Here is a 12,263-nt window from a genome sequence, read left to right as displayed (position 1 = left end):
AAACAAACCAAAAAGCCATCCTATACCCTCTCCTGTCCAAGGGTGTTATGTATGAGCCAAGCACATGTGTGTTTATCTACTAATAAGAGAATGCAAACATTCCACATGTGATTGATTTCTTATGTGCTACCATCATAAAAAAAAGTTTGTGTCTGGAATACATATTTCAGACGTGTGGCAGTTTATAAACCTGATCACACATATTATACCTACAACTTACAAAACTTTTTCTCTTTGAAATGATGTGACTCTAGAAGGTTTTCTTCTTTATTTCTGGGAAGAATCGCTTAAAGTTTCTCATTTAAGTAAGTAAAGAACTGCTCGTTTTTAGTTTGCAGAGCTTCTAACTAGTGACTCAGTGAAGAGTGATGTCATATGTTATCCTAGGACTGCTGGTGTGGTTCTCTCTGCTCACTCTAACCATTCCCCCTGTTTCTGTGGCAGGCAGTTAATCCCCGGTTTCCATCCTCTAGTCAGCTTCTTCCCAGCCAGCCACAAGCGAACAGCCTCACAAGCAGGGGAAGAAACAGGAAGTCTGACAGCTTGAGTCTGCAGTGGGACCCCTAGTGTTTTCCCACTCCATGTCCTGGCATCGTTCCCCAGAAGTACAAACACACACACACAGAGCTCCCATTGTTGCAGCCTTCCTCAGCCCACTGATCCTAATATGGAATGCAGCAGGAAACCCATGATTTCCTGACACTCGGCAAGCTGGAGGAAGCAAGGGGAAAAAACTCCATTAAAAAGCCCAGCTTTCCTCCATGTTAGATGTGACTTGGAAAATGAGAAAGATTTAGCAAAATTCCACTGTGTCTTTTGCCAGGCTAGAGACGGGGAGAGCAGAGTAAAACCCTCAGGCTGCTGAAATTTCTAGGCTGTTAGGAAGCCCCTCGAATTCTGTGAAAATGAGGGTTTCTTAAGTCACACTGAGAGCGGAAAGGGGCAGACCCTTTTCATAACTCCCTCAAGTGTGTGTTACCTTTCTTTACCAGCATGGTAAGCGACAGGGCATATCCCGGCCTCGGACATGTCTGTATGATCCAAGGTACCCAAAGTCAGACAGAGTAAACTCAAGCCTGGCACTGGCTTTCCGCCGCTTCATGTGCTTTGGAAGAAGCAGGAGAAGCAATAGCAGCAGGAGTCCCCAGCAGCTGGAGCCGCAAGAATGAACTGCAAAGAGGGAACTGACAGCAGCTGCGGCTGCAGGGGCAACGACGAGAAGAAGATGTTGAAGTGTGTGGTGGTGGGGGACGGTGCTGTGGGGAAAACCTGCCTGCTGATGAGCTACGCCAACGACGCCTTCCCAGAGGAATACGTGCCCACTGTGTTTGACCACTATGCAGGTAAGAAAAAGTGGGAAACTCTCTGCATCCAGACAAACGATGCAGGGGGCGATACCTTAAGTTCAGAGGGGCCTGGCTCATTTCTAATGTCAGTATTGGGTGCGGGCCTGGCAGTAACCAGGGAGCTTAGCGTAGCGTACAACCCAGGACTTGACTGTTGGTAGAACAATTTGTGCATCAATTTGTATGGTAACACTTTTCCCCCTTAAAGCGAATGGGTAACGCCAGGAAAATACTCTGACGTGCCCTCTAGATTTGGGGGCCAGAGCTTTTACTCAACATTTGCCTCAACATTCATTAAAATTTTACTGTGAACATTTTTAAATGCAGTAGAATTGCATCACAATTCTTTTCTGCCAAAAAAAAAAGAATCACCACTAGACACACAAATGGTGAAAGGATTGTTCTTGCCGCTCTTTGCGTGTTCACCTCATGCCATTTATAAATGAAAATGCTAAGATTAATAAAACACTCGTTTTTTCTATAACAATTGGTGCTATAATACTATAGTTTTGTTTTCCTGGGGTCATAGATTGGGGGAGAGTTTTTAAAAGGTTTTAAATATCCTTTAAGCAATCTGTATCTTAAAAGAAAAATGTTTAATTAACATGTTTTTAAAAGTAAAAATACAAATAAAATCTGAATCATTTTAAAGTATGTCCTGAAAGGACAAAATGCACATAAAATATTTTAAAGCATGGCAGTTAAGACATTGTAGTCACAACTTACAGGGGACCTTCTATTTTTTGAGTGTGCTAAAATTTGTAGGTGTACTTGTCTGGGTGATACCATTATCTAAATTTTTCCATTTTGATTCTTTTTTTCTTAATTTCCAAAACAAATTTTATTAAGTTTATCAAAAGCAAGTTAATGAAATTCTTCAAGCTTATAGTAGCCTACATTTTATAACTTTTTATCACAGTGATCTTTATCAGAGATCTGAGACCTCGTGAATGGAAAATTTCTCCTCCTTCATTTTGGCTTTGGGTCAGGTTCAACGAAGTGTCTGCTTGGCAATGTGGCCATTTGAAATCCTCCTTCTGTAGAAAGTAGCTTCTTTTCCAGAACTAAGCCATCACCTAAGTCACTGCTTCCCCCTACACTTACATGATGTACAAAAATGTTACACAGCAGACAGGGAGAGAACCGCAGTGAATACAGTATCCATTTCCCAGCAGGTTTTTCTATATTTGTAGAAATTAAGAGCAAATTTTAATGCTGGCTCACTTAAGCCTTTCTGAAAATATAATAACTATGCCCAGAGAAGAACATTTTAATGAGAACAGAATAAAGAGAAGAACAGGTTGACTTTCATCTTGAGAAAAAAACTAATTATAAAATTTGAGGGTCTGCGCCTTGAGAAAGTTCCTCAGATTCTTCTCCTGAAAGCATCTTAGCAAAAGTTATTTATTCTACACCTTTTTTCTGCCAAGAAAGGGAAAGTGGCTACTTTATTTCAAAAACTTTTAAATCAAAGGTGGAACTGAAAATCTAAAGGGAGGGGCTTCAAATGCCTATGAAAATTATGTATCCAAATCCCCATGTATTCAGGGAGCCAGTTACACTATGGTATCCAGGAAAAAAGAGAATCAAGTCAGCCTATAAAAAATCTACACTAGAAATCAAACAAAGGCTGAACCACAGCTAGATTCCACTAGGCTCCAATAATTTTATATTTTAGTTATGTACACACTTACTATTGTTGAGCATTAAAGCATCTTAAAGATTTTGGCTAGTCTATTATTTTAGCTCCCAAGAAATCACAGCCACTATACTCAGAGCAATACTTTGCACATAGTAAGCATTCCTAAACATGGTTACTTTGATGTACACTTTGTACCTCTTTAAGTATATAATCATCTCATGTGGTTTCAGTAAGGTTAAAAAGAGAATGGAAACATGAGCCACATATCTAGGACTGTAATGAAGTGGTCATTTCTCTTTTTTTCTTTTTTTCTTTTTTTGAGACAGAGTCTTGCTCTGTCGCCCAGGCTGGAGTGCAGTGGCATGATCTCAGCTCACTGCAACTTCCACCTCCTGGGTTCAAGCGATTCTCCTGCCTCAGCCTCCTGAGTAGCTGGGACTACAAGCACACGCCACCATGCCTGGCTAATTTTTGTATTTTTAGTAGAGACAGGGTTTCACCATGCTGGCCAGGCTGGTCTTGAACTCCTTACCTTGCGTTCCGCCTGCCTCAGGCTCCTAACGTGCTGGGATTACAGGCATGAGCCACCGCGCCCAACCAGAAGTGGTCATTTCTATAAGCAGGGGGATCTTCTCCACCACAAAGACTTGAGTTCCTTTTACCAGCACTCTCCTGATATATGATCTGGTTGAACATAAATCCTTAGGCAGTCACATGAGAATCTACAATCAGTTGTAAAACAACTAAATGCCCTCTTCTCCATTTGGATCCAGTATCTAGTTCCTGGGTCCTACTGGCCTACTTTAAAATGACAACCTGCAGTTGAGTGCTGAGACTTTAGAAGCTATAGTTTAAGTCATAGAGAGCCTATCCATTGAAGACTTTTTACTAATAACTGCCCAACCCAGAAAAGTAGAGATAAAATAATAAGGATGGAAATACAACCTACTGTGCAAGATGGTGATCTCTGAAGTCAGATAGCCCGGTTCTAATACTGGCTCTGTCATTTACTCTGTGGCCTTGAGCAATTTACTTAACCTCTCTGTGCCTCAGTTATCACAAATGAGAAACAGGGACAATTAACGTATTAGAATTGTGTGTGAGAACGAAGTGATTAACATATGTAAAGTTCTTAGAACAGTGCCTCATGTGTGGTAAGAGTTAGGTACATGGTAGCTATTAAGAATACAGTCTCGATACTTCCATACAGCCAGGAAAAGGAATGAAAATGTAATTAAAAGATAAAGACTACATGAAGGAAAAATGTAATTACAAGAGTATCCTTTAGAAGAGTAAGGTAGGATGGAGTGTATGTATTTTCTTCATAAAATAGTTACCATGTTTATTGATAATTAACAAATATGTCTATATGAGGTAATAGTAATGGGATATTAAATTGGGAGGGGAAATATCAGTTTTGCATGAGTAAAAACTACGCAAAATTGTTTTGAATGAGTTTATTTTTGCAGGAAAAATCAACAACCAGCTACAAAAAACAATTTTTAAAGTTCTATGAATTCTGATGTATCCCTACCTCCTACCTACCAAAAGCACATCTGCTCCATGTAGCTTTCCTTGACTCCCCAAGAATAATTCCCTGTTCCATCTCCAATCCAGTTTCACAAATTTGTTTACATCTCTAGGATCTTCCACTATTGTATAACAATTTATATGCTTCCTTATTTTCCTATCTCTGCTGTGCTGGAAACCCCTTAAGGGAAAGGAGCTGTGTCTTTCACGTCCTGTGAAATCCAATAGTCAATTCTAGGTCCTCCTCTTGATCTCTTGGAAGCTTTTTTTATGGTTCATTACCCTCCTTCCTAAAATATTATCTTGGCTTGGTTTCTGGGATGCCATATTCTCCTGGTTTTGTTTCCACTCAACAGCAAATCTTTCTCCATCTCCAATGCCACCTCCCCTCTCTCTTCCCAACCACCAAATGTTGGGAAACACTGAAACCTCAGTGTTCAGTCCCTGGGTCCTCTTCTTTATTTACACTTAGGGTATGCTTGATTGTATCTAGTTTTGTAACTTTAAACATCATTCATATCCTGATAACGCCAAAACTTGTAGCTACACCATCAAAACCCTCTGAGACTCAGATTCATATATCCAACTATTTGAGTATCTAATAGGCATCTCATTCTTAACTTGTCCAAACTGAATTTTTTAACTTCCCCAATCTACTCTTCCCCTAGGCTTCCCCATGTAAGTACATGACCACTCTTTTCCACCCAGTTTCTGAAAACAAAAACTTTGGTATTGACTCCTTTCTTCCTTTGACAACATTCCCCTCCCTTTCCATTCAAACCATTAGTTATCATCCCTTCCTCCTACCAATCAGCTCAACATTCAAAATACATCCCAAACCTGATCACTTATCACCATCTTCATTGCCTTCACTCTTGTCCAAGCCACCATCATCTCTCATCCAAACTACTATAATCAATTCCCAATTCCCTACTTCCAATCTTGCCCCCTATCATCAGTTCTCCACATAGCTGGCAGAGGGACTGTCCAAAACCCCAACTTCTCCAATTACTTCCCTTTACACTCAGACCCAACGCTGTATTATGTTGTATATGATGCACTCCATGACTCAGTCCCTGTTATCTCTCCAATCTCATCTCTTAACACTCTCCTCGTCAGTGTTTTTGCTGTAGCCACACTCACCATCTTGCTATTCCTCAAGCACACCCAACTCCTTCCCTTGAAGTTTGTACTTGCTTTTTCCCCAGTCTCATACTATTCCGCTAGATCCCCCATAGCTTCAATTGACCACATTATTTAATGCATGTGTGCTTGCACACACACACACCACACACACACTCTCTCTTTAACCTATCTTGCCACATCTTTCATTATAATAGTTAATACTACCTGATGTTATATATGTATTTGCTATCTCCAGCTTCAAAAAACAAAGTCCCACATGTTACAGACTCTCAACAGACTCTCAACTCAGATTATTCTCAACTGAATAAATGAATTACTATGTCTTCGCAATCTTAGTCCTTCCAACACTTAGATAGTTTCTGGTCCATTAAAACTTTGATGAATAAATGAACAAATTGCTTGTCCAATAGATATCTCTTTAGGAATGAACATACAAAAATGTTTATTACATTTATTATATTTCTGAACTATTTTATTCAAATTTTAATCATTTTATCCCCACTGTAATTGTAAATAGCATTGAATTTTCTTTTTTTTTTCTTTTTTTTCTTTTTTTTTTTTTGTGAGACGGAGTCTCGCTCTGTCGCCAGGCTGGCGTGCAGTCAGCTCACTATAACCTCTGCCTCCCAGGTTCAAGCGATTCTCCTGCCTTAGCCTCCCAAGTAGCTGGGACTATAGGCATGTGCCACCACGCCCAGCTAATTTTTTTCTATTTTTAGTAGAGACGGGGTTTCACCGTGTTGGCCAGGATGGTCTTGATCTCTTGACCTCGTGATCTGCCCACCTCAGCCTCCCAAAGTGCTGGGATTACAGGTGTGAGCCACCACACCCAGCCAGCACTGAATTTTCTTGACCTAAGTGGCCAGTGTCACATCTACTGAATAGCTCAACTATATAATGTGTAAATATCACTTGGGATTCCTTCATTTACATTATATTCAAAAGCTGACATACATTTTGGGTGCCTCACTCAAACTCCTCTGGTTCTAATATACAGAGCATATTTCAGAGTAACCCTAAGTTTGGCTGACGGCTAGGTCTAAAGGGTAGGAGCAGTAAGATGAAGATGGGAAAAGTCACTCTTGTTTATTACAAGTGTGCCTAAGAAACAACCCTGGGCTCTGCTCCTTACTCCCTTCCAGGGATGAATCAATGTGTCCTAACAATCTTTAGAGCTTTCACAGCTTACCATGGAAGAATTGCATTTCTTCCCCCATCCTATCTTTAGTTTTGAGTTTTGTAGCAGACCCCTCACTGGTAAAATATTCTTACCGATTAATGTTTCACTTGACATATAGCCTAAGGATAAGAGCTCCATTTTGAATTTAGATTGTATGTTGAGTTAGATTGAGTACATGGTTTATATGTCAGGGTACATAGGTGTGTAAAATAAGCTCATTCCAGCTGAAACCTCTTTATGATGTTCACCATTTCCACCATCCTCTGTATTATTTTGTCTGTGAATCTTTCTTCTATCACCCACCCTCCTAGAGCTTCTTTGTTGAAAGCCATCAAATTTGGAAAACCACATGAAGCCACTATTTGCAAACCCAGGCAGCCTATGCAGGAAATTAACACAATTCATGGAAAGAAGAGAAATCCAGTTATTCTATCAGCTGATTGAGATGTAAAAGGAAGTTGTTTTTACAGAAAGCTGAAGGTCAGTTCTAACTTTTTCCACTTAGTTAAATGGTGATCAGCCCAAAGTAGACAGTCATAACCTTAATGGCCAGAGCAGGGGGTGGGAAACAGGTCCAACCCACAGGGGAAAAAAATAACATAATTATAATAAATAGTGAATAAAAATAAAGTCCCAGGTTTATAAAAGGTTGTGACACAGTTCTGCTCATTTGGGAAAATTTATTCAGAAGTTTATCTTTTGCTCTTTCTGAAGACACCTGAGAGTCTCTCATATCTGTAATCCCAGTGCTTTGGGAAGCCAATGCACAAGGATCCCTTGAGCCTAGAAGTTTAAAGTTATAAGGAGCCATGATCATGCAACTGCACTATGACCAGGGCAACAGAGCAAGACTTCATCTCTAAAAAAAAAATTATGGATACATTAATGGTTGTTCTTATTTACTTATAGAGTATACATGATGTTTTGACATAGGCATATAATGGGTAATGATTAAATCTGGGTAACTGGTATATCCATAACCTCAAACATCTATCATTACTTTGTGTTGGGAACATTCTAAATCTACTCTTCTAGTTATTTTGAAATATACAATAAATTATTGTTAACTATAGTCACTCCGTTGTTCTACTGAATACTAGATTTTATTCCATCTAACTGTATTTTTGTACCTTGTACCAAATAGCCAACCCTTCTTTATCATAAGATGCTATCATTTTCTCAACTTTCCTGATGAACAATTCCTGGCACAAAGATACTACTCTATTTCCCTCAAGGCCTAATTGCTTGTAATGGGGTAAGTGGAGGCCATGGAATAGTAAACAATATAAGCAGTATATAGCTAATAACAATAAAAGATCCACTGTTAGTTAGGACCTGCTATTAACAAGTAAACCCAAACATGTAAGAGATTAACTCAATGGCAAGGTATTCCTTGCTCATGTGATGCTCCTGAGCAGGTATTCAAGTCAGTAGGGCTGCTTTCTTCTATGTGGTCATTTAAGGTCTCAGGCTTCTCACATCTGGTAACTCTGACATCCCCTAGGATTTCAGTTATCTGCATCCACACAGCCTAATGAGAAAGAGCATGGAGAAACTTGAATGGAAAGTTTTATGGGCTAGGCCTGGAAGTGACAAACTTCGTTTTCATCACACTGCATAGGAGTTTATTTAGTCACAAGGCCACGCCTCACTGTAAAGGAGGCTGGGGGGAAAGCCCCTCTATGTGCCCAAAAGAGGGAAGAATGGATTTTGATGGAAGCTAGCAGTCTCTGCCTGTATCAGACTCTGTGGCCACCAAATATCCTTGCACATTTTTTCCCACATGTAAAAAAAAACTCACTCTTTTCCCCAGAAGGACCACCTAGAGTTGCATTCTGGCACTGCAACTGTGTCAAAGACCAGCATCTGTTAAGTGATGCATGATTCTGTTCACTTGATCTAAATGTGACTCCTTGTGATCCAATAAAAGACAAATTATCTACCCATATACACCATTTGCCCCGTGCAATGGTGGAACAGGAATGGGATAATCAAAACATTCAAACTCCCTTTCAGAAAGGGAAGAATGGGAGACACATTGCAATAATAGAATTCTGATGACAATCCTGATAGTGTCATCTATTAATGGAATCCAGAAACAATCATTTTCTAACTCTTTGAACCCATGAAAATCTGTGTTCTATCAATCTCAGCTTTAAAAACAACCAATTCATCTCTTCCCTTTCTTATAACACCTTGCTAAATACGTAAAATAACAATTAATACATACAAACATTCTGTCATTTTCCGGTCTCTTCATAGAGTACTATGGACTCAGTGGGAAGTAGCTTTACCTTCCAGGTTTCACAGACAATAGTTTTACAAAATGTTTTGCCACAGTATAACACAGATCATCTTTCCAACCTGCTCTGTTTTGTCACCATCTGCCACCTAACAGCTAAGCCAACAGCACATGTATTTTCAGGTTTTTGTAACGATGGCACCATACTACTAGGTAAGCTAAGATGTGTAACAAATAGGCCAAAATATATAAGGGTTCAAACTATTACAATCCTATTTTCTTACATAATTACAACATGTATTTTAGATTTAGAGGGTACCTGTGCAGGTTTGTTAGCTGGGTATATTGCATGATGCTGACATTTAGGATATGAATGATCTTGTCACCCAGGTGGTGAGTACAATACCCAATAGTTAGTTTTCTGACCCTCGCCCTCTTCCTTCCCTTCCCAACTAGTGGTCCCCAGTATCTATTGGTGCCATCTTCCTGTCCATGTGTACCCAGTGTTTACCTCCAACTTATAAGTGAGAACTAATGTAGTATCTGGTTTTCTGTTTCTATGTTACTTTGCTTAGGATAATGGCCTCCAGCTGCATCCATGTTGCTGCAAAAGACATGATTTCATTCTTTTTTATGGCTACATAGGATTCCGTATTGTATATGTACCACATTTTCTTTATCCAATCCACCATTGATGGGCACCTATGTTGATTCCATGTCTTTGCCATTGTGAATAATACTGCAATGAACATGTAAGTTCATGTGTCTTTTTGGCATAATGATTTATTTTCTTTTGGATATATACCCAGTAATAAGATTGCTGGGTAGAATCCTGCTTTTGGTCAGATAAGAGACCTTGGCAGGTCTTCAGGTTGGTGAGATAGTTCTGTTCCATGTTGTCATTCAGGGATCTACTTTTTTCCATCTTGTTACCCTGCCATCATCTAGGGCTTTGTGGTGCTCTGTATCTAGACATTAGAAGATGAAAGACTATGGAGGAGTAAGGGTAGGGAGTGGTTGTATGGGCCAGGCTGACAGGTGGCATGCATGACTTCTGTTCACATTTCACTGGAGAGAACTTAAACTGTAGGCCACACATTATCACAGGAAAGGCCAGCTATGTGCCCAAAGAAGGGACAAACAGACTTTAATAGACACTTAGTCATCTTCACCACAGTCATTAAGTTGAAATTGCTTATACCAAATACAATACGCACAGATAAACATATCAACTGCCTTAGCACCATATTTAACTCCCTATTTATTCCACTACATATGACGTACCTATATTTCCCAAACTTGCCTGGGAAATATAAGCTTTTCTTCTTGTCATAAGAAAAGCTTACTTGTCAAAAATGCAGATTCTTTGGTCCATATAAGGGCTTCTACACCAGACCCATTTAGAGACAGAGCTGTGAATATGAACGTCAATAAGCTTCGTAGACATTTCTAATTAAGTAGAACTTGTGACACTGCTGTTTTAGAGTTCAAACCCATTTAGATATCACAAATGTATATAGTTTCAGCTAATGTGACTTAGTAGGTTCAGAAAACCCTTCTTTATGCTGTAATGGTGCCTATGAATCAAGCCAAAAGGAGCAATTCTATAGTCAACCATCCATCAGTAAAAAGCAATTTAAAAACAGATATGCATGTAAAATTTCTTGACTTGGGAGTTTCCAGCAGATTGTGTCAAACAGAAAAGGCCTTTAGTGCCTCTTGGAAACAGCTAGCAAATTCCTAAGTGAGGAACCAGGGTGCTCTCAAAAAAGATCTGTACCTGTGGTAGGGACATAGAGAGCTCCTGGAAGAAGGAGAATACAGAAGGCTAAGAACAGAAAGTATTGGGAGAGGGCTGGTGCAGGGTGGGAGGAGAAGCCTCAGGGAGTCAGACTAGAGGCAAGTGGGAATTCTGATGCATAGCAGTAAGGAGACTAACCTTACTTACCCAAGGGCAGCCATGGGTAGACAAGTACCAGCTGCTGGGGGAAAAGCCTTGAGCTTGGGCATAATCTGCAAAGCTACATATGTGTGAATCACTCTGCCAGTGAAATAAATAATCAACATGACTGTAAGACCTTCAGAGGGGTCACTGAGGGAAATTAGAGAGCACCTGCCCTCATGGGAAGAAGCAAACGAGTCTTTAAAAAACAGGAAAGAGCCTGGGATCTTTGGGGTGGTTTTGATGCAGTTGTGTTTTGGAAGCTATGATTTGTTTTTCCACATTCATCCAGCCTTGTGATTATGAAATGAACAGTAAACATCTGTTTCCTCTCTGCAAATCCTTCTGTTCTTCTTCATGCTTTGACCTAACATTTGGGGAAAAGGAAAGAAAACAAAAACAGAAAACCTCTTACAGTACAAGTTCTCTGAGTCCAAAAAGACCTCTACTTAGGTCTTCCTGAAAGAGAGATGCATAAATGTGGGGAGAGGCAGATATTTTGTAACGGGAACTCAGCCACCCTTATCTGGACAGCCAGTTTACAATCACTCTTACTAAACGGGGACCAAGCCTTCCTTTAGTCTCTCCAGCTGTTTTAATACAAACTGGTAAATCAACTGGATCCAGATTGCCAACAAGAGACAAACAACACTCTGCATGGCCTGAGCAGAATGCACCACAATGAACAGAATGATTCCTGATCTTTCTGCAGCAAGTTACTTAATTATCTAACATTAAGTAGCTGAGTATTTACTGTATGTCCAGCCCTGTGTTGCCTTTGTTATCTTGCTTGAGCTTCACGTTATCTCTAGGTAGTAAGTATCCTCATTCCACAGATAAGAAAACTGAAGCTCAGAGAAGTGACATGTCCAACGTCACTCAGCAAAGAAATAGCAGAACTGGGATTCAAAACTATTAGCTCCGCAAAGGGGGCCCACTCTGATTAAGTTGGTCCACCTTTCAAAACCTATTTATCTCCTCTGTCATTATAATTTTCTTTGTTTATTTAATTTTCCATGGCTTGTCTCCCCCTAGAATATACAATTCCTGAAGGCAGGGCCCTTTCTGTCTTGTTTACTTTTATGTCCTCCATACCCGGGAATGAGCCTACAATATAATATAGCCACCCAGAACTGTTTGTTGAATGAATGAATGAATGAATGAATGACATCCAAGAGTCTCAGTCTTAACCAGTGCACTACACTGAAGTTAGCATCTTATGTGGACACTCAGGA

General features: G+C 39.9%; 1 protein-coding gene across 1 annotated transcript in view; it reads left to right on the top strand.

Annotated features, from left to right (window-relative positions):
- Positions 1-738: 738 nt before the first annotated feature.
- Positions 739-12,263, top strand: part of RHOJ (ras homolog family member J) — a 91,991-nt gene continuing 80,466 nt past the window's right edge. Inside the window, exon 1 of the mRNA XM_032180242.2 lies at positions 739-1,343. Coding sequence (XP_032036133.1) covers positions 1,166-1,343 — 178 coding nt within the window. The 5' untranslated portion in view covers positions 739-1,165. The remainder of the gene's footprint in view (positions 1,344-12,263) is intronic.

This window comes from Hylobates moloch, unplaced genomic scaffold (genome assembly GCF_009828535.3).
Source record: "Hylobates moloch isolate HMO894 unplaced genomic scaffold, HMol_V3 SCAFFOLD_16, whole genome shotgun sequence".
NCBI lineage: Eukaryota > Metazoa > Chordata > Mammalia > Primates > Hylobatidae > Hylobates > Hylobates moloch.
The sequence above is the reverse complement of the archived record's forward strand: the minus strand, read 5'-3'. Positions and strand labels throughout refer to the sequence as shown.